This window comes from Pseudochaenichthys georgianus, chromosome 14 (assembly GCF_902827115.2).
Source record: "Pseudochaenichthys georgianus chromosome 14, fPseGeo1.2, whole genome shotgun sequence".
In the NCBI taxonomy this organism is placed as follows: Eukaryota; Metazoa; Chordata; class Actinopteri; order Perciformes; family Channichthyidae; genus Pseudochaenichthys; species Pseudochaenichthys georgianus.
The window spans coordinates 31,428,360-31,455,830 of NC_047516.1; the positions used below are offsets into that span (position 1 = coordinate 31,428,360).

The window sequence follows — 27,471 nt, forward strand, 5'->3', positions numbered from 1 at the left end:
TTCAAGCAAAACACACCGAGTGTGAAAGTCAACCAAGGTGGTAATCTAAAACCATCAATTATTTGAGGCTAGGTAAACTCCAGCTATGTAGAATACAGATTGTTGTGGGGAGTAAGGATGTGATTGCTCCTGTTTTTTTTGATCTTCCTTCATTCGCCTCAAGCTCAGTTTTGAACTGTGTAGTTGTGCTCGTTTTTTGACAACCCATGTTCCAAGGAAGTGCAAGCAATTATTCTCCAACAGCTCAGAATTAATAATTTCAATGAATTGTTTGTTGCCTCTAGTCTCATGGGAGAAGTGGATGGGTATGATGAGAAGTTACTCTGCAGTGGATGAGCTAAAGGTAATCAAACACATCAATGGCTTGTTCTAACCTCCTTTTCTCCAACTGTTTTCTGGCTGTGCTGCATTTGAAACAAAAATTGCATCCAAATTGTACCTCTGCAATTATAGCAAGCTAACATTGAATCTGTAAACAAACAGCTGAATTTATTTACGGAAAATCTCCAAAATGCACTCATTCCACAAATGATCTGTTCAATAATGAAAACAGACAAGCCTTTTCAAGAGATATCATTTATAAACTTTTGAAAAATGATGTCTAATGCCAAAAACTCCAACCGAGAGGCAATACAACTTAAAAATAAAAATCTAATAAAAGTCTATTCTGAACCACTGACATCAAAGTTCCTGAACATTAATATGCATGGGTGAAAAAAGGGAAAAAATAAGACATGAAATGCAGATTAGCCTTTTTCTGGGAAGATATGCAAATATCAAGCCAGACACTTGAGCATTTTCTTTGCACTCGAGCAGACAGTCCACATGCACATACATAATACTGTACATGCTGTTTTATTCATATCCACCTACACGTAATTTAAACAAAATTATCTGCGGTTTTCATTACAATTCTGTAAGGCCAAATATAGAAATAACCAGCGAGTTTCACGAGTGTACAATCAGCAACATATAAGGGTGTTCTTAAAGCAGACTGGCTTTAATTTAAGGATATTCTTGGCATAATTATTTGATAGTTTGACATGTAAACCCTCCCGTAACACAGCCTGGGAATAACACAATATCACCATACAACTGCTGCTCAATGTGCTTATTGGTAGTCATGGATCAATCCCAAGTGTTTTCTTACAGGCAAAATATCACCGGTTTAATGAACACAGTCTTTGGCACCTTCAATTTGGAGGACTCTTTTGTGCTGAATAGGATGTCATTATTTTACGGTTTAATAAATGAATATGGCCAAAAGATCCCTTGATTCTAGACAACCTGGGAACATAAATATGCATAAATATTTGAACATTGATATGGACTTTATACTGGTATATTATTCTGCAGGATTCAACATTGAAACAAGATTTAATTAAAATGATGATATAAAGCGGAAATCCAGTGTTTATGCATCTTTAAAAAATGCTCTACAGAAAGCTACTTTGTAATAGCAAACAAACATATTCCCTTTAATCCTATAATAATACACAAGTCGACAAAAGTATTAGAGATTGAACTCCACAAGAAGATAAGAGAAAACCAGGGATATATCCTTATCCTAAGGAAATACAAAATATCTTAATTCACTTGAATATTACATTCACATAAAGGCTTCAATTCCTCATATAATAATGTATATATCGCTATAAAATGATTTCTAGATCACTTTTCTTTAAATCCATGCCTCAACTCAGCATTTCAAACATATATATCACATCTAACAGCTTAGTTCAAATACAAATGTGTTTTCCACGTTCATGTCAGTAATCATGACCTAGCATCACTTTGTTTAAATGATGCATATCTGAACTTAGAACAAGAGCCACATGTTAACTTACAGCGAGATAATTAATGAAAATGGGTTAATACCTCCCAACGCGCTAGTCCACATTAACAGGGAAGAGATATGAACTTCGTCTTAATAGCCGGTCAGAGCTTCTTGGAGAAATGTAGCTTATCTAAATCCTCTTGGCAGGGCGATGTGGAGAGTCAGAGGAGTGCTCAAATTTGCCTGAAAAGCAGCTATTATAAATCAAGCAGCATCATGTGATACCATCTTCCTTAACTTCTTTAATATGTTTTGTTAAAATAAAACAGAGAAAGCACATATTAAACATGGACGCCTCTTATCTGTCCATGCCGCTGGAAGCCTCTCTTTCTGGCTGAGAAGTGGTGAATACATTGGGGGTAAATAATCCCTTCTGCGTCTGATGTCACGAGGTGACCTGAGTCTGGGTTACGATGTGCTCTCTGCCAATGTGCCTCCTCCGTCGCTCTGCCTCAGCGACTGCTTGCTGTCCGCCTCATCCTCTTCATCAGATCTGCCGAGGCTCAGGTGTCTGCGGCACACAGGAGGACTATAGGGGAAACACAGAAACACAGGATTAAACTCTCCCCCCAGGCGTGCACATTCTTGCAAGTTTTTTAATATATCGGAAAAGCGCATCTGATATAATTGTGGTCCAAAGTCCTGGATGAGACACTATTATTCGGACTAACACACATAAGTCATCACAACAAATGTCTTCACAAAAACAACACAGAAAGCATGCATATTTGACATATGAGTAATAAGTATGTGCAGTTAAAATGGGAAATGTCAGGAATCAAGGCAAGTTTATTTATATGGGACATTTCAACACAAGGGAAGTGCTTTGCAAAAAATATAAAAGGGGCCCTATTATGCACTTTGGGGTTTTCCCTTTCCTGTAGTGTGTAATATAGGTTTTTGTCTGCAAAGGCTAAAATCCCAAACACCCCCCCCCCCCCCAAATCAAAATAATTCAAATTAAAACAAAATACAATAGAACAGTTATAAAATAAAGTGCAGTGTAAGGTATCAAAAGTGTGTTGATTGAAAAGAAAGCAGCAGCTAAATGAAAGCTCTTCTGCTGCTGCATCAATAAACTCAACAACTGAGATTAATCCTGTGGTATGTGTTCAACGTCGCATATTCATTAAAGGTCATTTGGAACCAGGGCTTTACATCCTTAGATTATGTTGTCATGACAACACACGGTATGACAAGCATTCAATCTATTACTTGAATACCAACATTGGAGATTGCATTTATCCACAATGCCATGGCCCCTGCCATTTACTCACAGAGGAAAATAACAACATGTCCTTGTCAGCACTATGACACCCACAAAGAGCAACCGGTAATACCTTTCTACTATTGGAAAACACCTACAGTATGTAGCTTGAAGTATTGGATATTTGGAAAAGGACTTAAGTTCGGGCAAAGAAGTGGACTTGGTGAAGATAAGCATGACGTAACCCATACTCAGACATTAGAACAAAAGCAAATCAAATCAAGTTTTATTTATATAGCCAAAGTGCTGTACATATAATAAAAATAGCCTACAGTAGAGACACTTTACAGCAAATACCACAGCACAGATTGTTCAGAATATCAGTATGAGAAAAACGACACCCTCTATCCTTAGACCCTCACATCGTACAAGGAAAAACTTCCAGAGAAAACCCACAGTTTAGAGGGAACATGGGAAAAACCTCAGGGAGAGCAACAGAGGAGGGATCCCTCTCCCAGGACGGACAGACGTGCAATAGATGCCGTGTGTAAATCCAAGAGATAACACATTTTACAGCATGTCTGAATGTTAGGAAATGCATGTGTCTGTAATAAGAAGATGAATCCACGAGGACGTCAGCTGATATGGCTTGATGTGAATACTTTAAAACAAAGGCAATGGATTTACTAACAGGTCTGTTTGTGTACAATGAAAGTGACACTTTGTTTATAGGAGATGTTTTATCAGTATTTGGGAATTACCTGATGTTGCCTTGAAACTAGGGCCACATATTTGCCAGTCAGGAGGCACAGGGGCTGGGTCTGAGCCAGGGTCAGCTTAACCTGGTTTGCAGTGCATTTAATTTCAACCTGTGGCCTCTCTGAGATACATTGGCATTGAGAATGTTCGATATCAGAGAACATGAGGTTATTTAAGCAGCCTCTAAGAGTATAAGAGTAAAACCCAAAAGGTCTGAATCATCTGTAAAATAATTAATACATAACCATGGTTGTATCATGATGGCTCTTCCTACATACCTGTATACAGCATACTGTATACACTTTGTTTTCAAGCGTAAAAGGAAGCATGTTTCAATCCATACTGTTTCTTTATAGCAGATAAATATGTGTATGTTGTGCTTAGTTTACATGCATGGAGTCCAACGAAGTGTTTCAGGCAGTGGGGGAGTGTGTGGAGAAATTCCCTCTGGAAGGAACTTTGGGAATTTAGCCTTACAGACCATTTACAGAAAAAGGGAAACCCGAAAAAGAACACGAGGGCCCCTCTCAAGTGTTACTGTTTTGTATGTACTTTTTCTAAGTGCTCAATTGAATTATATATTGTTTGTGGTTGTTCAAGCACAAGTCATTTAGATGAACTGACCATATTGATGCTGTTAGCCGTGCATTTACTTGATAATGAATCAATTTGTATCGCCTGTATCATCGTCAGTCCACTCAAACTGTCTTTATTCACTGCAGTGATTCAAGAGCTCGAGAGCCAGTGTTTCACTTAAGAGGCAAACAAGTTCAAGGACCATCTTAAACAAATCAAGCCTCCTGTCTTGCATTTTGCAAGTGTCCGTGAATCACAGTAGACAGGCTTTTGAAGCTTGGAACTAAACTTAGCGTCTTAATTACAATGCAAAGTATTCACATCAAGCCATATCAGCAGTCATGTCACAACTCTTTCACCTCAATGTTAAAGCAAAGATTGGTATCATTTCGTTTTTTTCTAATTGCCAACATCTGTTTGTGCTTAAAGACGCAGCAAAACAACTCTCTCTCAATCCTATTTGCTTTTAACACAACGTCCGGGAAAACACAGCAATCCATCTTTGCAAAGAGGAGAGAGCAAAGTAACAATTCTTTACAACACTAGTACGGCCGATGAAACGTATTTCACTGCACCGCTTCTTAAGCATAAGTGCTGAGGCAACAAAGAGAAAAGTCATGCATTGCAGTGACGATGGGCAAGAAACCTTGCGTCAAATGTGCGCTGCAAAGAAAATATGTGTTGTATTTTATTGCTTAGAGCACTAAAACAACATGTAATTGCGAATTCTGAAATGTTCCAGATTCAATGTAAGTTCACATTTTCCCAGTTGGGAACTCATTTTTTTGATTATCCAGACACTGCATGTATCCACGCTGTGATTAAAAAACACTCAAAAATGTAATGGGTTTTTATTTCGTCCAATCTACACCCTTTCACCAAGATTCATTTAATTGGGCTAGTAGTGTTTGAATAATCAAGCTGACAAACAAACCAAGCTAAAAACATAACCTCCTTGGCAGAGGTAATAAAACAGGAGTGACTGGAGTTTGCAGTGGTGCAAACTAAAAGGGATTACAACCGTATACTGCAGTAAATTGGCAATTTGTTTCGATGTGAATGGATGTTGGCAGGAGCATAAGCACAACACAAATCAGTGGCATGCACTAATTGGCCATGTGACTTTTGAAAAACGCAGCCAAGGCTCATTTAGTAGTCAGCATTAGTGTATCGGAAACATTTTCACACGGCAAACCAAGTTAGTTTATTCTGCGAAAGATCTTGAATCAGTTTCAGGAACGCTAGGCTCCAGGGGTTATTGTCACACCGTGCATCACCTTTTGGCGTTGGTATCAGTCACTGTCAGGCTTGTAGCGGTACTTCATCATCAAGTTATCCATCTTCTTCTGCTTTTTCTTGGTTTCCTTCTTGCTAGATGTCCCACGGCCTGCAGGCTCTTGCTCATCATCGTCAGATGGTTGTTTCGGGGCCCTTTTAACACTGCTAGAGCTGCGATAGGAGACGGTGGAGTCGGAGGAAGAGGACTCGGATGTCTTTGAGGAGGAAGAGGAATCCTCCGATTCGCTTTGCTTCTTCTTAGATTTCTTCTTGGACTTCTTGCCCTTCTTCCCCCTCGAGCTCTTTTTGCTGTGACGATCATCAGAGGAAGAGTCGTCGGACAGAGTGACTTTGCTTTTTTTATCTTTCCGACTGCGGGAGCTGCTGGTGCTCATGGTGCTGGATGACCGATTGCTGTAGTCCAGAGCGGAGCCTGACGCTGAGCGAAGCAGGCTGGAGCTTCGCCCCTCGTCTTCTCCCTTCTTCCTACCTTCCTCGCCTGCCGGCCCCTTGTTCTTGTCTTCTTCCTCCTCGCTCGACTCCTCAAGCTTGCTGCGCTTGAACTTAATGGGTTTGAAGCTCAGCACCTCATTGATTGCAGCTTCCAAGTCAGGGTCCAAGTAGTTTCGGTGGGTGACCGACTTTATTTCAGATGAATCTGGAAGATTTGCTTCTGAGGAACGTGATTGGCCAGGGTTAGAAAAGCTGCGACTGAGGGAGCGGGGACTGAAGGATGAAGTTCCTCCTTCAGTATAAGCAACACTACGGCCATCATCATCATCGTCGTCACTGTGTGCTGTATGCAAGCCAAATTCGCTGAGACCACAGCTGCGGGCAACGGACAGGCGTGAGCTACTGCGTCTATCGTCCTTCCAAGAGCTGCTGCGATGTAACCCCCTAGGGCTGGATCGGCTCACGCTGCTGATAGTTGACTTGTTGTCATCGCCCATGTCTACAATGCCCCTCCTGGTGGACATCCTGCTGGGAGCCACAGAGGACACTATGGATTCCTTATCAAATTCCGGGCTACTGCGGGAGGCCCAACGTGACTCCAGACCCTTCCTTGCTCGGCTGGTCGCTTCAGAATAAGCCATGGAGATGACGGAGCTTTTGTCGTCAAAGTCTTCCTGGCTCTTCTTCCAATCCTCCTGGGGCACTCCAGACTTCCCCTTGGCTTTACGAATGGAGGCCTGGTCTGGTGCGTCAGGCTGTTCTTTGAGAGTGCTAAACAAGAAGCTTTCATCGCCTGTACCCCCTATGGAGTCTTTCAGGTTGGAACGCTTCCTGTAGCTCAAGGAACTCATGACAGACACTGATCTGTTCGGCTCTACCTCTTTTGCGTCTTTATTTCCGTCAATCGTCTTTTCCTTACCTTCTTTCATCTCCTTGGTATCTACATTTGCTGCATATCTGGAAGGTTGTGTCATAAAATTGACAGCAAGAAACCCAACAGAAGAAAACAAATCAGTGGCCAGTTGCATGGAAGACCTTGAGTCATTTTAAGGTGAAAACAAAGTGAAAGCTGAAAAAACAAGAATTGAAACTGAAAAAGTAATGGTTTTGAATCTGAAAACGTAAAATCTGCAACTGAAAAAAATAAGGATTCAAATATCAAAATATGTATAAAAGTGAAATATGAAAATAAATATTTTATTCCAAAAAATTGCAGAACTGAATCAAAATAATATTTAACCTGCAAAATGATTCCAAATAATTATTTTTCAAAGTTCAGGATACAAACTTGAACTTTCAAATAAATTGTATTTTTTTTTAATTATCAAAACTTATGACCCTGATATAGCTCCATACTGTGTGCCTTCTTTATTGCACTTCTCTAGGTATATAATAATTCCTTCCTCTGAACAATCTTTGTTTTCCTTCTCTCAACTTTGTAAGAAAATAACAGGTATAACAATCTCAAGTGCAAGCAAACTGTCTCCATGGAATCAGAAACATTGAAATGGTAATTCCTTAATGGTAGTCCATCACTCATGAAACCTTGAGTTTCCCTAAGTTAAGTAGAAAGAGAAAACGTAAGGTGTTTTGTGCAAATGGCCACATTCTAAATTGTTTTGATCTTCCATATGCATCATGCTTTATGTGGCAACTGAGATTTTTGCTACCTTGACAGAATATTAGATTTGTCATTTTCATTTTGTCCTTGGGACCTGTCCTGAGTTTATTGCTGTTATGTACAACATACACTGTAGAAAGAAGGCAATCAACCAGCACGGGGGATCTATCTAACTGTGGCAGAGCGTCATTAAGCAGCCGTGCCAACTGGCCACGGGCCACTTCAATACATTTGACAGCAGCCGCTTCCCTGTTCCGCCTCCTGTCATTAGACAGATTACTGTACTGTAAGAGAGAGATGACACCTAATCACATGAGATACTTGTCGTTCTGTTGCTAAATGCCCTGGGTAATCCTGGGCCTTTTTAAGGCTGGGAATGTGGGTTCTTTTATCACCGGGATATACATGGGTTATCTGTCATGATGCAAAAGGATGTGGGCACTAACCTGGTGCTCTTTAGACTTCCCTCTTCTGACAGTGTCTTGGTGGAGCCTTTGTTCTTCGAGAGCCAAGTCTTAACTCCATCCACACGGTCCTCCACCTCGGAGTCAGTTTCAGTTTCATCCCCACTGCAACGATACAAGAATTTAGCTCCAACAGACAGAGCAAAAATATTCAACTTAACAAGCCATTGTTACATTTTCAAGTGCATAAAGCAAGTAAGGTAATTCCCCTTTATACAAATCAGTAATTTTCCTAAATACCCACAACTGATGCTATTAAAATAAATGTGCCTAATGTAATTTAGTAATTTGTCAGTTTAAGAGGGCAGTATGATGCAAGGCAATCCAGACAGGTAAGCATTATTTGGTTAAGCATGACAGTGTGACACAATATTAACGTAATGAAGATGATTTGTTGAAAGAATGTTCAGCAGACGTGGCTGGGATGAGTGATCGAGGCAGACTGTAGATGAAGCTGATCGAGAAATAATTAACTTGTTTGGCTGGTTCTGGGCTGCTAGCATCTGTGTGGCATGTCAACTGCTCCTAGTGATTGTTATTGGAGAGGAGCTGCGAGACAGCGCCGTGGCCCGACGCCTGACATACCAATCAATATACAGGGACCTGTGGATCCCCATGAAAAAGCTTGCTAGATCCCACCTGGATAAGGTCAATCCTCATTCATTGCAAATCCACAGTGAATTATGCATCCCATTGTTTGATAAGGTTAATGTGACAACGTGTAAGTCAAAACTGCCAACATGGTTGAAATGTATTTGGGAGATGTATTACATGAATTGTTAAAGGACACATTGCTTCTGACTACACTTCTTCGCTATGTGATGTGTCAACTGTAATTGTAACAATCAAAGAGACAGTCGTAAAATTACACAAATATACATATATCAGAAGGACTTTACTTTGTAGTATTTTGCAATAACGATTGCAATTATGACCGACTTGCTGTACAATATCCTGCTTATTTCACAGCTACTTACTTTATATATAAAAACTTTCACGCAAAAATATTTGTTTTCGAATTATATTTTACACTGAAGCTGGCAGCTAGTGCAGAAGCTCAAACTTCGAACATAGGAACGGTATGTTATTTATAGCAGCGGTCTGCTATGAAGATATATCAGACCGATGAATACCATAATGGATCAATTCAAATCAAATGTTCAAAACAGATCTGAATATTTATTTAGTAAAATCATACAACTAATTATAAGTATCTTCAGCATGCATTGTAGACATTGACTTGCAAACTCAGAGACTACCTTTTATGAAGTATTATGATAATTGAAGGCAATATAAAATAATCCTTTATGACGGGTTATATGAAGGGTTATGATTATTTTTGAGTGCTAACACCTATATTACAAAACTATAAGTGGATTGTAACGCATTATGTGTTATTATACACACACTAACAGGCACGCACACACACACTAACACGCACACACCTACACACACAAGGGGGGGGGGGCGCAACAGCGGTAATTAAAGTTTAATAGTCTCAAAAATGCTACAACTACTGTCACAAACTGGATGCATGTGTTTATGAAGTATTGTATTAAAGGAGGATGAAAGCGTAATTAAGGAGCACTATTGGAGTGACTTTGATGGCTATTGGACTCAGGATTAATTCAATTGGATTCCCGCTGTATGAAGAAATGAAAGGACGGCACGGAAGTGGAAACAATTCACAAAGGGATTAAACTGTTTAAAACACATGCTCAAAGTAAGCCGGATTTTGCCGATGTGTTTATGTGGATTCAAAAGTCGTAAATAATCTACAAAATGGAGGAGACCGATCTGATCGGAGCAACTGTGACAAATAATCCTACTGAAACCGGCATGCACAATGACTATGTTTAAAAAATGCGCTTATGCAGACAAGCCTGGTTTGGACACTTTACGGGCAGAAGGAACATTTCTATTAAAGAAAAAAGTATACATTTCTGTCTTGAATTTGTATTCAAATTAATTAATCAATTATTTTTTTATATTTTATTGTAATGTAGAGACAAGGCTTTTAGTGACAATCATCTATTGCGTTACAATTATATGTAAAAAAACCAAGTCAAAATATGATATTTGGCCTCAAATCATCTGAGGCCTGGCGCACCCCCTGCAATCTTTGGCGATCCAAGGGGGGCGCGCCCCCCAGGTTGGGAACCACTGCTGTAATGTATATTATAAGTAACACACTGCATCAGGAAAAAATAGGGGCAATGACAGGGTTGTGGAGGAGCTGCAATTTTAAATTCCAGATGGTCATTTTCGGACAAGCTTCTCTATCTGAGTCTTGGAACATGTTGAATGTGAATGAAGATGATAAAAAATGTTTGAAAAATGCTTATAAGCAGGAGCAAACAATATGCAGGAGGTGTGATATGACAGCCAGACTGCTGAGTTCCATCATGTGTCCACATATCCCTCTCTGCAGGCCTCCCCGTGAACAGCACACCATTTCCTTTTGTCACCAAGCTTTGTGTCACACATCAAATCAAGTTTTATTTATATAGCACATTTATAAACGATTTTTGTAAACACACATGTTTCCTCAACAAAGTGTCCTCTCCGCTCTCTTAAAACATGTTTTTGGATACCTCTTTTTTAACACTAAAGAGGAGGTGGTGATGTGAGCATTGAGCACAGACAGGAAGAAGCTTCTGATCCTCGGACTGAATGGTAATTCAAGATTTCTAAGAGCATTAACACATTTAACTGTCTCTTCATCGACCTCACGGACCAGGCATCCTGCGGGGGAAGGTAATGATGATCCCAGAGAGACTAAATGGTCTGATTATATTATTTTCTACAGGCAAACCTGTTCATTTCATTTGAGAGGTGCTTAAAGAGGCGGCAGGCTCAAATTGTAAGTTGAAGTTCAGCTATTATATCTTCCCTTTATATTCCACCGAATTCCCTCCCTTCTGCATTCTAAACAACAGTGATAAACGCCCACCGTAACCACATAATGGGTTCATTAATACTACAAAGTTGATTACACTTGCTGCACATTTGTTATCTCTGGCACTGAGACTTTTTTAACATGATACATCACACAACAAAAAGCTGAATCCAGCCCACAGCTAAATCTCCCTCTTTCACTCTCTCCCTAACACACAGACACGCACAAAATAAAAGGTGGCTTGCAATTGAGTGCTGTGCAAATGGTGTCAGAAACGATTTGTCCTTGGCCCGACACTACTAGCTAACCAGTCCTGAGGCTCGTAGATACAAACAAGCCCCGAGAATTTAGAAGTGAACATTAATAGCTTCTGACAATTGGCCTGCACTGGTTGTAAATCTTTGTCACAAATACTTAGACTCAGCATCAAATCTCGTATGGCTTGGTTTGATCAGTTTAGCACTTGTGGTCCCAACAGCATATTTTAAGATATCGGTTCACCATGAGCTAATTATAAATTCAGAAAGTAAAAGCACATGTTATTAGATTATGCTAATAAAAACACACAAACATAGCACTTAATGTGTAAAAAAAAAATGCAACCATTTCCACTCAATTGCACTGATGAAAGCATTTGCATAGCTTGCATTATAGTCTTGCATTATAAATGTATGTAACCCTTGTTTTAAAAAATATATATAATCTATTATGGAGAAGCCTCCCTCTACAATATTAATAATCCAGCTACAGTAACCTCTGGTTTGAAGCATTGAGAACTAAATCTATTGTATACTAATGTATGTCATCTGGAATATCCACTTCATAATTAGAAGGGAAAAAAAATCACTTCCTCTATTATTGTTCACCCATGCTGCTAATGTAATGATGTCGAAGGAGGGGAAAATGTAATTAAGTAAACATGGACAAGCATTGCGCTTTTCCTGGAGTTGCACAAAAAGAAAAGCACATCGCTGATGATGAACAAATGCATATAAGGAGCGCGATGCCACGTCTCTCTGAAGAAGCAATCAGAGGTTAATGTGAGGAAATGATGGACGGGCTTATGTGCTTCAAACTGAAGACTACATTTCCTTACTGCGCTCTGATGAAGGTTTAAATTATTAAGCATGCCATACAGATTCCTTTCATTGAATAGAAAAGTGAAAGAAAATGTGTTTCAGTCAGTCAGAAAAATATAAGTTACACTCACAAATCGATGAATACACATTTTACATGCAAGACAAGGTGGACAATAAGTGTTTTACAGCAATATAAAATGAGTTTGAAAATGTGGATTATTTTTCATGCATTGAAAGCTGAGCTTTTGGGGAAACATCTCAGTTGCATACATCACCTTCAACACTTTCCAGAGCACATGCACATTACTTCCACCATGCTACATTTTTGTTAAGGCACAATGCAGTTTTAACATGTAAAATGTATAAAATCAGTACAGTATCTCCAAATATTTCCAAGAGCATAACGTGTACTTGTTATCAGCCTGTAGTGTTGTATGATGTTGAATTATATTACTGTAAGGACGCTAGTTTTTGGTTTTTCTGTTTCCTGTTCTATTTCGAAAAGTATTACTTCCTTTTTTTTTACATTTTCCCGCCTGTTTTTATCGTTTGTCAGTCACCCATCAGTCCTTCAAACCACCTGACCCGTTTAGTCAAAACATTTAATGTTTGTATTGTGAAGATCTGTTTGGTTCTGGTTTGCCTCGTCCGGGTGAGGCCTTTTGTTCAAGTTCCTGTTCCTTGGATTTGGGTGCACCCAACTCTATATTGCGTGACACCATCTATATTTCTATAATTTGTATTGTCTGATAACCAATCAGAAGAAAAATAATAGTACTGAAGTAGATCACATGACCACAATTTAGTGAGGTAATATGTTGCAATACATGATTTCCCTTTCAGACACCGATTCCTGAACTATTATGTCAGCATATAATTGCATACTCGCCAACACCTAATAGGAGGTACAGTTTTGGAGGAATTACTGATAATGGTATCTGTATTGTAACAACACTACGTACAAACGCATTAAGGTGTAGACATGTTGCATGTGCTTTGGAAAACCCTAAAGAGAAAACGGAAAGAATATCCAAACGATGGATACAAATATGTGGAAAACAGTTTTGAATCAAGGTACAGCAGTATGAGGGTGCATAATCTGAGCAGATTCAAATAGCCATGAAGAAAATGATGCAGTATTACCACAGCTCGGTAACACCTTGCTGTTGTTCATGTGGGTCCTACAGCAGTGAGACTGGCTTGGCTGGTGTCGTTTAGAGTCTTCTAACATTCACACACCTCTGGACCCTTGGCACAACATAAAATGGCTAAATAAACCCTGGGGGCCATCTTTAAACATAGCTTTATCAGATGTATAGCACTGCAGCTCTCCATGTTATTTCAAAATGTGTTGTTTTGCCTTGTTATTGTGAATAACACAAACTAAGGGAAAAGGAATACTGCATTATTCTCTGTTGTTGTTGGAATGGGCGTGAAGAAAAAAAAACGTGCAAACAGCCATGATGACACAAACAAAGGATGCATGTTCTCTTCTCACGTTTTGTTCTTTCTTTCTGATATTTTGTCACCATGTCTTGCAAACTGCCAGGAGTGTTGAAAACAAAGAAGGGAGCACAGGGAAGAAGAGAAGGTGAGACAACAGCAAGTAAATGATGTTACACTTACACGTTCACATAACATAACCAAATAACCCAACCTCCTGCTCAAACTGGTGTTTGTCATATCTCCTTTTTAGAGGTTTTTATTACTGCAGCAGTCTTTGTTTACCTTTGTTTTACCTTTGTGGGCTCAGAGCTAGTACAACCCTGAACCGCTCTGCAAAGAGAGCAGGAGTAACCAACAGGAAAAGAATGGCGCAAAGACAAAGATGAGAAGTAGGGAGAAGAATGTAAACTTTGTAAGACAGACAAAGGGAATATTTCTCACAGAGTGCTAAAGAGTTAAGACGGGAATTGATGTAGGAAGACGTGGGAGACTAAGACGGAAAAGAGATACAAGTTGTGATTGACAGGCTACTAGAAAAAACTAGCAAATCTCATTGTGTAAGGTTCTTCAGCTCTGGCAGTATCCCCTAATGTACCAAACCCACTTCACTGATCTACTGAGGCAATCTTCTTTTACACAAAGTTAAAGTGTGCTGTACCTATTGACTAAGTCGTCATTGTCATCGCTCTCCATCATCCGTCCTCGATGGCAGCCTGCAGGTCACCTATCCTCTTGAAGGCCAGCTTGAGGTCCACTTGTAAGCTCTGATTGCCGCCTCTAAGCTCTCGATGTCCATTTCCTGTTGAATAGATCACAGCACGGTTATCTCCTCTAGCGTGAACTCAGGGAATCGTATCAAGTCTCCCAGCACCCAAAGACTTACCAGTTCGTGCTTCTTCCGACTGGCCTCGGACTCCTTCTTGGACAGCTCTCCCATTTCTTCTTTCATGTCCCTTATCTGCCTCTGCATTCGCTTATTCTGTTCCTTTCCCTGTTTTCCGCTGCGATGCGTTGGTTTTTCTCCTCAGTCAACTTTTCAGAGGTTCTCCTTCAGACGACCCACCAGGCTCTGGGGAGGATTGGAGGTGAAATTGAGTGAATCTGTTCAGACAAAAGTAACACCAACTCCTACCATTTTTCTTTTGATTATTGATTCCTTATGTGTACAATTTCTTATTTTGTGCCGCTGATCTTTCAAACAAAAGCAAACAAAAGACAGTGTTTGGCAGTGACCATGGCTTTCTTCTCAGTCGGGTTGTTAGTATTCTTCAGGGTTCAAAATTCAGGAGTTTAAAGGCAGGTAAAAAACACTAAATAGTGCAGTTTCACCAATGCGGCCCTGGGTGCATATAATGATAGGGTTTTCAAACCACTGTTTTCTCAGCTTGTTTCTCTGATAAAAAAAATCCATGCATCGAATGAATAAAATCCTTCATCCAGGTTAAAATATATAGTTAGAAAGGACCAAGATCTTAAAAGTGAATATTAAAATGACAGTTTCTGTCAGACAACCACAGTAGCAACGAATGCCCAAAGAGGATAACATCATCTTTACAGGCGACCAATGGAAATGTTTGGGATAATCCAAGTACTCGTTTTAAGACATTTGATGCGTAAATGTTACAAATTATAGAGAATAATAATCCCAGGTGGATGCTTTTCTTAACCAGCACCTCAAAATACGAAGCTATGCAGGCCTTCATATCATCTCTACATCTTGATAAATAGATAATTAAATACTACATTTGCGTTGAAGGAGCAAGTCTTTTACATGCATAGGATTATCTGACCTCCAAGCGTTTGATCTGCGTCCTCTCGTACTCCAGCTTTGTCTCCAGCTCACGGATCTTGGCCTCCTGACGGCACACAAGAGACTTCTCCACCATAGATTGTTCTTGGAACTCCAGCTGGCTCTGCAGCGAATGAAGCTGAAAGCAGGACACAGATATACAAACATAATTAACAACCAAATCGCTTCCTGAGGATCAGCACTGACCTCTGCTTTTCCACTTTTTCTCAACTACGAACAGCTTTGTGCTGATGTTGTTTGTATGCATTAATTTAAAACCAAATTATTGTTAACTTTTAACCTTTTTGTGTACATTTAATCCATCTTGGTACATGTAAATTGTGCATCCAGCCTGAATAATGAGCTCCAGATAAGCCCCCAATCTACCACAAATGGTCAGAAGAGCTCGTGGTTCAGGCTGAGTAGCAGCGCGTCACAGTAATTTCACAGGCTTTGGGAGAGGAGCGCAGCACCTTTTGGCGTTGGTATCAGTCACTGTCAGGCTTGTAGCGGTACTTCATCATCAAGCAATTACCTCTCTTCTGCTTTTTCTTGGTTTTCCTTCTGCTAGATGTCCACGGCCTGCAGGCTCTTGCTCATCATCGTCAGATGGTTTTTCGGGGCCCTTTTAACACTGCTAGAGCTGCGATAGGAGACGGTGGAGTCGGAGGAAGACTCGGATGTCTTTGAGGAGGAAGAGGAATCCTCCGATTCGCTTTGCTTCTTCTTAGATTTCTTCTTGGACTTCTGCCCTTCTTCCCCCCCTCGAGCTCTTTTTGCTGTGACGATCATCAGAGGAAGAGTCGTCGGACAGAGAGACTTTGCTTTTTTTATCTTTCCGACTGCGGGAGCTGCTGGTGCTCATGGTGCTGGATGACCGATTGCTGTAGTCCAGAGCGGAGCCTGACGCTGAGCGAAGCAGGCTGGAGCTTCGCCCCTCGTCTTCTCCCTTCTTCCTACCTTCCTCGCCTGCCGGCCCCTTGTTCTTGTCTTCTTCCTCCTCGCTCGACTCCTCAAGCTTGCTGCGCTTGAACTTAATGGGTTTGAAGCTCAGCACCTCATTGATTGCAGCTTCCAAGTCAGGGTCCAAGTAGTTTCGGTGGGTGACCGACTTTATTTCAGATGAATCTGGAAGATTTGCTTCTGAGGAACGTGATTGGCCAGGGTTAGAAAAGCTGCGACTGAGGGAGCGGGGACTGAAGGATGAAGTTCCTCCTTCAGTATAAGCAACACTACGGCCATCATCATCATCGTCGTCACTGTGTGCTGTATGCAAGCCAAATTCGCTGAGACCACAGCTGCGGGCAACGGACAGGCGTGAGCTACTGCGTCTATCGTCCTTCCAAGAGCTGCTGCGATGTAACCCCCTAGGGCTGGATCGGCTCACGCTGCTGATAGTTGACTTGTTGTCATCGCCCATGTCTACAATGCCCCTCCTGGTGGACATCCTGCTGGGAGCCACAGAGGACACTATGGATTCCTTATCAAATTCCGGGCTACTGCGGGAGGCCCAACGTGACTCCAGACCCTTCCTTGCTCGGCTGGTCGCTTCAGAATAAGCCATGGAGATGACGGAGCTTTTTCGTCAAAGTCTTCCTGGCTCTTCTTCCAATCCTCCTGGGGCACTCCAGACTTCCCCTTGGCTTTACGAATGGAGGCCTGGTCTGGTGCGTCAGGCTGTTCTTTGAGAGTGCTAAACAAGAAGCTTTCATCGCCTGTACCCCCTATGGAGTCTTTCAGGTTGGAACGCTTCCTGTAGCTCAAGGAACTCATGACAGACACTGATCTGTTCGGCTCTACCTCTTTTGCGTCTTATTTCCGTCAATCGTCTTTTCCTTACCTTCTTTCATCTCCTTGGTATCTACATTTGCTGCATATCTGGAAGGTTGTGGTCATAAAATTGACAGCAAGAAACCCAACAGAAGAAAACAATCAGTGGCCAGTTGCATGGAAGACCTTGAGTCATTTTAAGGTGAAAAACAAAGTGAAAGCTGAAAAAACAAGAATTGAAACTGAAAAAGTAATGGTTTTGAATCTGAAAACGTAAAATCTGCAACTGAAAAAAATAAGGATTCAAATATCAAAATATGTAAAAGTGAAAATATGAAAATAAATATTTTATTCCAAAAAATTGCAGAACTGAATCAAAATAATATTTAACCTGCAAAAATGATTCCAAAATAATTATTTTTCAAAGTTCAGGATACAAACTTGAACCTTCAAATAAATTGTATTTTTTTTTAATTATCAAAACTTATGACCCTGATATAGCTCCATACTGTGTGCCTTCTTTATTGCCTTCTCTAGGTATATAATAATTCCTTCCTCTGAACAATCTTTGGTTTTCCTTCTCTCAACTTTGTAAGAAAATAACAGGTATAACAATCTCAAGTGCAAGCAAACTGTCTCCATGGAATCAGAAACATTGAAATGGTAATTCCTTAATGGTAGTCCATCACTCATGAAACCTTGAGTTTCCCTAAGTTAAGTAGAAAGAGAAAACGTAAGGTGTTTGTGCAAATGCCACATTCTAAATTGTTTTGATCTTCCATATGCATCATGCTTTATGTGGCAACTGAGATTTTTGCTACCTTGACAGAATATTAGATTTGTCATTTTCATTTTGTCCTTGGGACCTGTCCTGAGTTTATTGCTGTTATGTACAACATACACTGTAGAAAGAAGGCAATCAACCAGCACGGGGGATCTATCTAACTGTGGCAGAGCGTCATTAAGCAGCCGTGCCAACTGGCCACGGGCCACTTCAATACATTTGAAAGCAGCCGCTTCCCTGTTCCGCCTCCTGTCATTAGACAGATTACTGTACTGTAGAGAGAGATGACACCTAATCACATGAGATACTTGTCGTTCTGTTGCTAAATGCCCTGGGTAATCCTGGGCCTTTTTAAGGCTGGGAATGTGGGTTCTTTTATCACCGGGATATACATGGGTTATCTGTCATGATGCAAAAGGATGTGGGCACTAACCTGGTGCTCTTTAGACTCCCTCTTCTGACAGTGGTCTTGGTGGAGCCTTTGTTCTTCGAGAGCCAAGTCTTAACTCCATCCACACGGTCCTCCACCTCGGAGTCAGTTTCAGTTTCATCCCCACTGCAACGATACAAGAATTTAGCTCCAACAGACAGAGCAAAAATATTCAACTTAACAAGCCATTGTTACATTTTCAAGTGCATAAAGCAAGTAAGGTAATTCCCCTTTATACAAATCAGTAATTTTCCTAAATACCCACAACTGATGCTATTAAAATAAATGTGGCCTAATGTAATTTAGTAATTTGTCAGTTTAAGAGGGCAGTATGATGCAAGGCAATCCAGACAGGTAAGCATTATTTGGTTAAGCATGACAGTGTGACACAATATTAACGTAATGAAGATGATTTGTTGAAAGAATGTTCAGCAGACGTGGCTGGGATGAGTGATCGAGGCAGACTGTAGAGTGAAGCTGATCGAGAAATAATTAACTTGTTTGGCTGGTTCTGGGCTGCTAGCATCTGTGTGGCATGTCAACTGCTCCTAGTGATTGTTATTGGAGAGGAGCTGCGAGACAGCGCCGTGGCCCGACGCCTGACATACCAATCAATATACAGGGACCTGTGGATCCCCATGAAAAAGCTTGCTAGATCCCACCTGGATAAGGTCATCCTCATTCATTGCAAATCCACAGTGAAATTATGCAATCCCATTGTTTGATAAGGTTAATGTGACACCGTGTAAGTCAAAACTGCCAACATGGTTGAAATGTATTTGGGAGATGTATTACCATGAATTGTTAAAGGACACATTGCTTCTGACTACCTACTTCTTCGCTATGTGATGTGTCACTGTAATTGTAACAATCAAAGAGACAGTCGTAAATTACACAAATATACATAATTCAGAAGGACTTTACTTTGTAGTAGTTTGCAATAACGATTGCAATTATGACCGACTTGCTGTACAATATCCTGCTTATTTCACAGCTACTTACTTTATATATAAAAACTTTCACGCAAAAATATTTGTTTTCGAATTATATTTTACACTGAAGCTGGCAGCTAGTGCAGAAGCTCAAACTTCGAACATAGGAACGGTATGTTATTTATAGCAGCGGTCTGCTATGAAGATATATCAGACCGATGAATACCATAATGGATCAATTCCAATCAAATGTTCAAAACAGATCTGAATATTTATTTAGTAAAATCATACAACTAATTATAAGTATCTTCAGCATGCATTGTAGACATTGACTTGCAAACTCAGAGACTACCTTTATGAAGTATTATGATAATTGAAGGCAATATAAAATAATCCTTTATGACGGGTTATATGAAGGGTTATGATTATTTTTGAGTGCTAACACCCTATATTACAAAACTATAAGTGGATTGTAACGCATTATGTTGTTATTATACACACACTAACAGGCACGCACACACACACTAAACACGCACACACCTACACCACACAAGGGGGGGGGGGCGCAACAGCGGTAATTAAAGTTTAATAGTCTCAAAATGCTACAACTACTGTCACAAACTGGATGCATGTGTTTATGAAGTATTGTATTAAAGGAGGATGAAAGCGTAATTAAGGAGCACTATTGGAGTGACTTTGATGGCTATTGGACTCAGGATTAATTCAATTGGATTCCCGCTGTATGAAGAAATGAAAGGACGGCACGGAAGTGGAAACAATTCACAAAGGGATTAAACTGTTTTAAAAACACATGCTCAAAGTAAGCCGGATTTTGCCGATGTGTTTATGTGGATTCAACAGTCGTAAATAATCTACCAAAATGGAGGAGACCGATCTGATCGGAGCAACTGTGACAAATAATCCTACTGAAACCGGCATGCACAATGACTATGTTTAAAAAATGCGCTTATGCAGGACAAGCCTGGTTTGGACACTTTACGGGCAGAAGGAACATTTCTATTAAGAAAAAAGTATACATTTCTGTCTTGAATTTGTATTCAAATTAATTAATCAATTATTTTTTTATATTTATTGTAATGTAGAGACAAGGCTTTAGTGACAATCATCTATTGCGTTACAATTATAGTAAAAAAAACCAAGTCAAAATATGATATTTGGCCTCAATCATCTGAGGCCTGGCGCACCCCCTGCAATCTTTGGCGATCCAAGGGGGGCGCGCCCCCCAGGTTGGGAACCACTGCTGTAATGTATATTATAAGTAACACACTGCATCAGGAAAAATAGGGGCAATGACAGGGTTGTGGAGGAGCTGCAATTTTAAATTCCAGATGGTCATTTTCGGACAAGCTTCTCTATCTGAGTCTTGGAACATGTTGAATGTGAATGAAGATGATAAAAAATGTTTGAAAAATGCTTATAAGCAGGAGCAAACAATATGCAGGAGGTGTGATATGACAGCCAGACTGCTGAGTTCCATCATGTGTCCACATATCCCTCTCTGCAGGCCTCCCCGTGAACAGCACACCATTTCCTTTTGTCACCAAGCTTTGTGTCACACATCAAATCAAGTTTTATTTATATAGCACATTTATAAACGATTTTTGTAAACACACATGTTTCCTCAACAAAGTGTCCTCTCCGCTCTCTTAAAACATGTTTTTGGATACCTCTTTTTTAACACTAAAGAGGAGGTGGTGATGTGAGCATTGAGCACAGACAGGAAGAAGCTTCTGATCCTCGGACTGAATGGTAATTCAAGATTTCTAAGAGCATTAACACATGTAACTGTCTCTTCATCGACCTCACGGACCAGGCATCCTGCGGGGGAAGGTAATGATGATCCCAGAGAGACTAAATGGTCTGATTATATTATTTTCTACAGGCAAACCTGTTCATTTCATTTGAGAGGTGCTTAAAGAGGCGGCAGGCTCAAATTGTAAGTTGAAGTTCAGCTATTATATCTTCCCTTTATATTCCACCGAATTCCCTCCCTTCTGCATTCTAAACAACAGTGATAAACGCCCACCCGTAACCACATAATGGGTTCATTAATACTACAAAGTTGATTACACTTGCTGCACAATTTGTTATCTCTGGCACTGAGACTTTTTTAACATGATACATCACACAACAAAAAGCTGAATCCAGCCCACAGCTAAATCTCCCTCTTTCACTCTCTCCCTAACACACAGACACGCACAAAATAAAAGGTGGCTTGCAATTGAGTGCTGTGCAAATGGTGTCAGAAACGATTTGTCCTTGGCCCGACACTACTAGCTAACCAGTCCTGAGGCTCGTAGATACAAACAAGCCCCGAGAATTTAGAAGTGAACATTAATAGCTTCTGACAATTGGCCTGCACTGGTTGTAAATCTTTGTCACAAATACTTAGACTCAGCATCAAATCTCGTATGGCTTGGTTTGATCAGTTTAGCACTTGTGGTCCCAACAGCATATTTTAAGATATCGGTTCACCATGAGCTAATTATAAATTCAGAAAGTAAAAGCACATGTTATTAGATTATGCTAATAAAAACACACAAACATAGCACTTAATGTGTAAAAAAAAATGCAACCATTTCCACTCAATTGCACTGATGAAAGCATTTGCATAGCTTGCATTATAGTCTTGCATTATAAATGTATGTAACCCTTGTTTTAAAAAATATATATAATCTATTATGGAGAAGCCTCCCTCTACAATATTAATAATCCAGCTACAGTAACCTCTGGTTTTGAAGCATTGAGAACTAAATCTATTGTATACTAATGTATGTCATCTGGAATATCCACTTCATAATTAGAAGGGAAAAAAATCACTTCCTCTATTATTGTTCACCCATGCTGCTAATGTAATGATGTCGAAGGAGGGGAAAATGTAATTAAGTAAACATGGACAAGCATTGCGCTTTTCCTGGAGTTGCACAAAAAGAAAAGCACATCGCTGATGATGAACAAAATGCATATAAGGAGCGCGATGCCACGTCTCTCTGAAGAAGCAATCAGAGGTTAATGTGAGGAAATGATGGACGGGCTTATGTGCTTCAAACTGAAGACTACATTTCCTTACTGCGCTCTGATGAAGGTTTAAATTATTAAGCATGCCATACAGATTCCTTTCATTGAATAGAAAAGTGAAAGAAAATGTGTTTCAGTCAGTCAGAAAAATATAAGTTACACTCACAAATCGATGAATACACATTTTACATGCAAGACAAGGTGGACAATAAGTGTTTTACAGCAATATAAAATGAGTTTGAAAATGTGGATTATTTTTCATGCATTGAAAGCTGAGCTTTTGGGGAAAACATCTCAGTTGCATACATCACCTTCAACACTTCCAGAGCACATGCACATTACTTCCACCATGCTACATTTTTGTTAAAGGCACAATGCAGTTTTAACATGTAAAATGTATAAAATCAGTACAGTATCTCCAAATATTTCCAAGAGCATAACGTGTACTTGTTATCAGCCTGTAGTGTTGTATGATGTTGAATTATATTACTGTAAGGACGCTAGTTTTTGGTTTTTCTGTTTCCTGTTCTATTTCGAAAAGTATTACTTCCTTTTTTTTTTACATTTTCCCGCCTGTTTTTATCGTTTGTCAGTCACCCATCAGTCCTTCAACCACCTGACCCGTTTAGTCAAAACATTTAATGTTTGTATTGTGAAGATCTGTTTGGTTCTGTTTTGCCTCGTCCGGGTGAGGCCTTTTTGTTCAAGTTCCTGTTCCTTGGATTTGGGTGCACCCAACTCTATATTGCGTGACACCATCTATATTTCTATAATTTGTATTGTCTGATAACCAATCAGAAGAAAAATAATAGTACTGAAGTAGATCACATGACCACAATTTAGTGAGGTAATATGTTGCAATACATGATTTCCCTTTCAGACACCGATTCCTGAACTATTATGTCAGCATATAATTGCATACTCGCCAACACCTAATAGGAGGTACAGTTTTGGAGGAATTACTGATAATGGTATCTGTATTGTAACAACACTACGTACAAACGCATTAAGGTGTAGACATGTTGCATGTGCTTTGGAAAACCCTAAAGAGAAACGGAAAGAAATATCCAAACGATGGATACAAATATGTGGAAAACAGTTTTGAATCAAGGTACAGCAGTATGAGGGTGCATAATCTGAGCAGATTCAAAATAGCCATGAAGAAAATGATGCAGTATTACCACAGCTCGGTAACACCTTGCTGTTGTTCATGTGGGTCCTACAGCAGTGAGACTGGCTTGGCTGGTGTCGTTTAGAGTCTTCTAACATTCACACACCTCTGGACCCTTGGCACAACATAAAATGGCTAAATAAAACCCTGGGGGCCATCTTTAAACATAGCTTTTATCAGATGTATAGCACTGCAGCTCTCCATGTTATTTCAAAATGTGTTGTTTTGCCTTGTTATTGTGAATAACACAAACTAAGGGAAAAGGAATACTGCATTATTCTCTGTTGTTGTTGGAATGGGCGTGAAGAAAAAAAAACGTGCAAACAGCCATGATGACACAAACAAAGGATGCATGTTCTCTTCTCACGTTTTGTTCTTTCTTTTCTGATATTTTGTCACCATGTCTTGCAAACTGCCAGGAGTGTTGAAAACAAAGAAGGGAGCACAGGGAAGAAGAGAAGGTGAGACAACAGCAAGTAAATGATGTTACACTTACACGTTCACATAACATAACCAAATAACCCAACCTCCTGCTCAAACTGGTGTTTGTCATATCTCCTTTTTAGAGGTTTTTATTACTGCAGCAGTCTTTGTTTACCTTTGTTTTACCTTTGTGGGCTCAGAGCTAGTACAACCCTGAACCGCTCTGCAAAGAGAGCAGGAGTAACCAACAGGAAAAGAATGGCGCAAAGACAAAAGATGAGAAGTAGGGAGAAGAATGTAAACTTTGTAAGACAGACAAAGGGAATATTTTCTCACAGAGTGCTAAAGAGTTAAGACGGGAATTGATGTAGGAAGACGTGGGAGACTAAGACGGAAAAGAGATACAAGTTGTGATTGACAGGCTACTAGAAAAACTAGCAAATCTCATTGTGTAAGGTTCTTCAGCTCTGGCAGTATCCCCTAATGTACCAAACCCACTTCACTGATCTACTGAGGCAATCTTCTTTTACACAAAGTTAAAGTGTGCTGTACCTATTGACTAAGTCGTCATTGTCATCGCTCTCCATCTCGTCCTCGATGGCAGCCTGCAGGTCACCTATCCTCTTGAAGGCCAGCTTGAGGTCCACTTGTAAGCTCTGATTTGCCGCCTCTAAGCTCTCGATGTCCATTTCCTGTTGAATAGATCACAGCACGGTTATCTCCTCTAGCGTGAACTCAGGGAATCGTATCAAGTCTCCCAGCACCCAAAGACTTACCAGTTCGTGCTTCTTCCGACTGGCCTCGGACTCCTTCTTGGACAGCTCTCCCATTTCTTCTTTCATGTCCCTTATCTGCCTCTGCATTCGCTTATTCTGTTCCTTTTCCCTGTTTTCCGCTGCGATGCGTTGGTTTTTCTCCTCAGTCAACTTTTCGAGGTTCTCCTTCAGACGACCCACCAGGCTCTGGGGAGGATTGGAGGTGAAATTGAGTGAATCTGTTCAGACAAAAGTAACACCAACTCCTACCATTTTTCTTTTGATTATTGATTCCTTATGTGTACAATTTCTTATTTTGTGCCGCTGATCTTTCAAACAAAAGCAAACAAAAGACAGTGTTTGGCAGTGACCATGGCTTTCTTCTCAGTCGGGTTGTTAGTATTCTTCAGGGTTCAAAATTCAGGAGTTTAAAGCAGGTAAAAACACTAAATAGTGCAGTTTCACCAATGCGGCCCTGGGTGCATATAATGATAGGGTTTTCAAACCACTGTTTTCTCAGCTTGTTTCTCTGATAAAAAAAATCCATGCATCGAATGAATAAAATCCTTCATCCAGGTTAAAATATATAGTTAGAAAGGACCAAGATCTTAAAAGTGAATATTAAAAATGACAGTTTCTGTCAGACAACCACAGTAGCAACGAATGCCCAAAGAGGATAACATCATCTTTACAGGCGACCAATGGAAATGTTTGGGATAATCCAAGTACTCGTTTTAAGACATTTTGATGCGTAAATGTTACAAATTATAGAGAATAATAATCCCAGGTGGATGCTTTTCTTAACCAGCACCTCAAAAATACGAAGCTATGCAGGCCTTCATATCATCTCTACATCTTGATAAATAGATAATTAAATACTACATTTGCGTTGAAGGAGCAAGTCTTTTACATGCATAGGATTATCTGACCTCCAAGCGTTTGATCTGCGTCCTCTCGTACTCCAGCTTTGTCTCCAGCTCACGGATCTTGGCCTCCTGACGGCACACAAGAGACTTCTCCACCATAGATTGTTCTTGGAACTCCAGCTGGCTCTGCAGCGAATGAAGCTGAAAGCAGGACACAGATATACAAACATAATTAACAACCAAATCGCTTCCTGAGGATCAGCACTGACCTCTGCTTTTCCACTTTTTCTCAACTACGAACAGCTTTGTGCTGATGTTGTTTGTATGCATTAATTTAAAACCAAATTATTGTTAACTTTTAACCTTTTTGTGTACATTTAATCCATCTTGGTACATGTAAATTGTGCATCCAGCCTGAATAATGAGCTCCAGATAAGCCCCCAATCTACCACAAATGGTCAGAAGAGCTCGTGGTTCAGGCTGAGTAGCAGCGCGTCACAGTAATTTCACAGGCTTTGGGAGAGGAGCGCAGCTTCATGCAAAGCACGTTTGTTCTATCTGAATCGTTTTCTCATGACTGATAAAAGGAAGGAAGATACGTCGCAACAAAAGCGGCCCAAAAGGCACCGTGGAACCTAATGGGGGACTTTGGATCTGAGACATGGAGGATTTGGAGCTCGCCTTTGATATTACTAAAGAAGCTAGATGTCCCTCGTACCAGGGATAAGATAACCACTTCAAGGTCACATGCTTTAGATGGCTATCACTGCCTTTCCTGGCAGCGTTTAACAATGTCTTACAGCCGGCTGCGTGTCTCTAGTGTAGCCAAAAATATTCTGATGGGTGGGCTCAGCAAATAACAGCGCTTTGGCATGAGTTTAGTAGGGTGTGCTTTTAGAGGGTGGCAAGAGCTTAATTTTGTCCTTTAGGGAAATTATATTTTAACACATTCTGTTCAAGGCAGATGGTTGTATTTGTTTATTCTACACTTAAAGGAAGACACCCTTTTGAAAGTACTACCCTTTACACACAAACTAAACATTAGATTTGCCATATACTGAGTAAATTCAGCTTTAATAGCCCAAAGGCAATTTATTTAGCTAACAAATGCATCAACAAAGAATATCAACATGCATTAATACATGACATGTTAGAGGTTACACAAATAGTGTTCCATCAAAAATAAAACACTATTATTATAAAAGCACCGTTACCAACATGAATGTGGTGCATTAACCTTTATACCACGTGAATCCACATTAACGCCGAGCCTCAATCATGTTCAACACATTAAACAGCAGCTAAACCATACAGCACAGAAATAACTGATTCAGACGGGGACAGTGTAGCTCCAGGTTTATGACAGTTATTGAATTGAAACACAAAGATGTTAGTGAGGGAGATGTAAGCCAGTTGAATAACATGCTAACGTTCGAGCTGGTATAATGTTTTCCTATGTATCCATCTTGTTTGTTAGCATGCTGCAAGTTAGACTGATGTTCTAGCTTTACTATTAGGTCATAACTGTTGGAGGAATAAGAATATTGAACTGATGGTGGTGTTAAAGGAAAAGTAAGGGAATATCTTGATGCTGTTATCCCCAGGGGAACATGACAATGGTAAAGGCATTAAACAATGTTATTGTTCATCGCAACGAAAACACTTTAAATGTTCATTATGTATGTATGTATGTATGTATGTATGTATGTATGTATGTATATTATGTCATGAAAATACTCAAGAGTGATTTTAAAATGCTGTCTAGCTCACTCTCATGGTTGGGAAGTCCAAGAAAGAGCTGAAATAAAATATATGATACTTAAAGAGCCTGTGACAGCATCCCAACAACTGTTGTGCAATGAAATATTGGGCTACTAGTAATCTCGAACCATC

The 27,471-nt window shown here is 40.0% G+C and overlaps 2 protein-coding genes across 2 annotated transcripts in view; both read right to left on the reverse strand.

The window, feature by feature from the left end:
* Window positions 1-495: 495 nt before the first annotated feature.
* LOC117458058 (uncharacterized) lies at window positions 496-15,543 on the reverse strand. Its single transcript, XM_034098296.2, has 6 exons — window positions 15,410-15,543; window positions 14,503-14,688; window positions 14,278-14,418; window positions 8,178-8,300; window positions 5,657-7,067; window positions 496-2,366 (listed from the first exon to the last, which is right to left on the reverse strand). Exons 3-5 carry the CDS (start codon window positions 14,313-14,315, stop codon window positions 5,672-5,674), a joined length of 1,557 nt encoding a protein of 518 aa, XP_033954187.2. The 5' UTR covers window positions 14,316-14,418; window positions 14,503-14,688; window positions 15,410-15,543; the 3' UTR covers window positions 496-2,366; window positions 5,657-5,671.
* A 1,646-nt stretch (window positions 15,544-17,189) lies between these two features.
* Window positions 17,190-27,471, reverse strand: part of LOC117458059 (unconventional myosin-XVIIIa-like) — a 154,833-nt gene continuing 144,551 nt past the window's right edge. Inside the window, exons 45-50 of the mRNA XM_071205366.1 lie at window positions 25,642-25,779; window positions 24,734-24,919; window positions 24,510-24,649; window positions 23,902-23,946; window positions 18,396-18,518; window positions 17,190-17,286 (exon numbers count right to left, since the gene is read on the reverse strand). Coding sequence (XP_071061467.1) covers window positions 17,205-17,286; window positions 18,396-18,518; window positions 23,902-23,946; window positions 24,510-24,649; window positions 24,734-24,919; window positions 25,642-25,779 — 714 coding nt within the window. The 3' untranslated portion in view covers window positions 17,190-17,204. The remainder of the gene's footprint in view (window positions 17,287-18,395; window positions 18,519-23,901; window positions 23,947-24,509; window positions 24,650-24,733; window positions 24,920-25,641; window positions 25,780-27,471) is intronic.

Coding starts and splice junctions, on each gene's coding strand:
- LOC117458058 (XM_034098296.2), bottom strand. CDS start 14,315: ATGATGGAGAGCGATGACAATGACGACTTAGTCAATAG. Junction 8,301..14,277: donor AATGACGACTTAGTCAATAG/GTACAGCACACT, acceptor GTATCGTTGCAG/TGGGGATGAAACTGAAACTG. Junction 7,068..8,177: donor GGAAGTCTAAAGAGCACCAG/GTTAGTGCCCAC, acceptor ACAACCTTCCAG/ATATGCAGCAAATGTAGATA.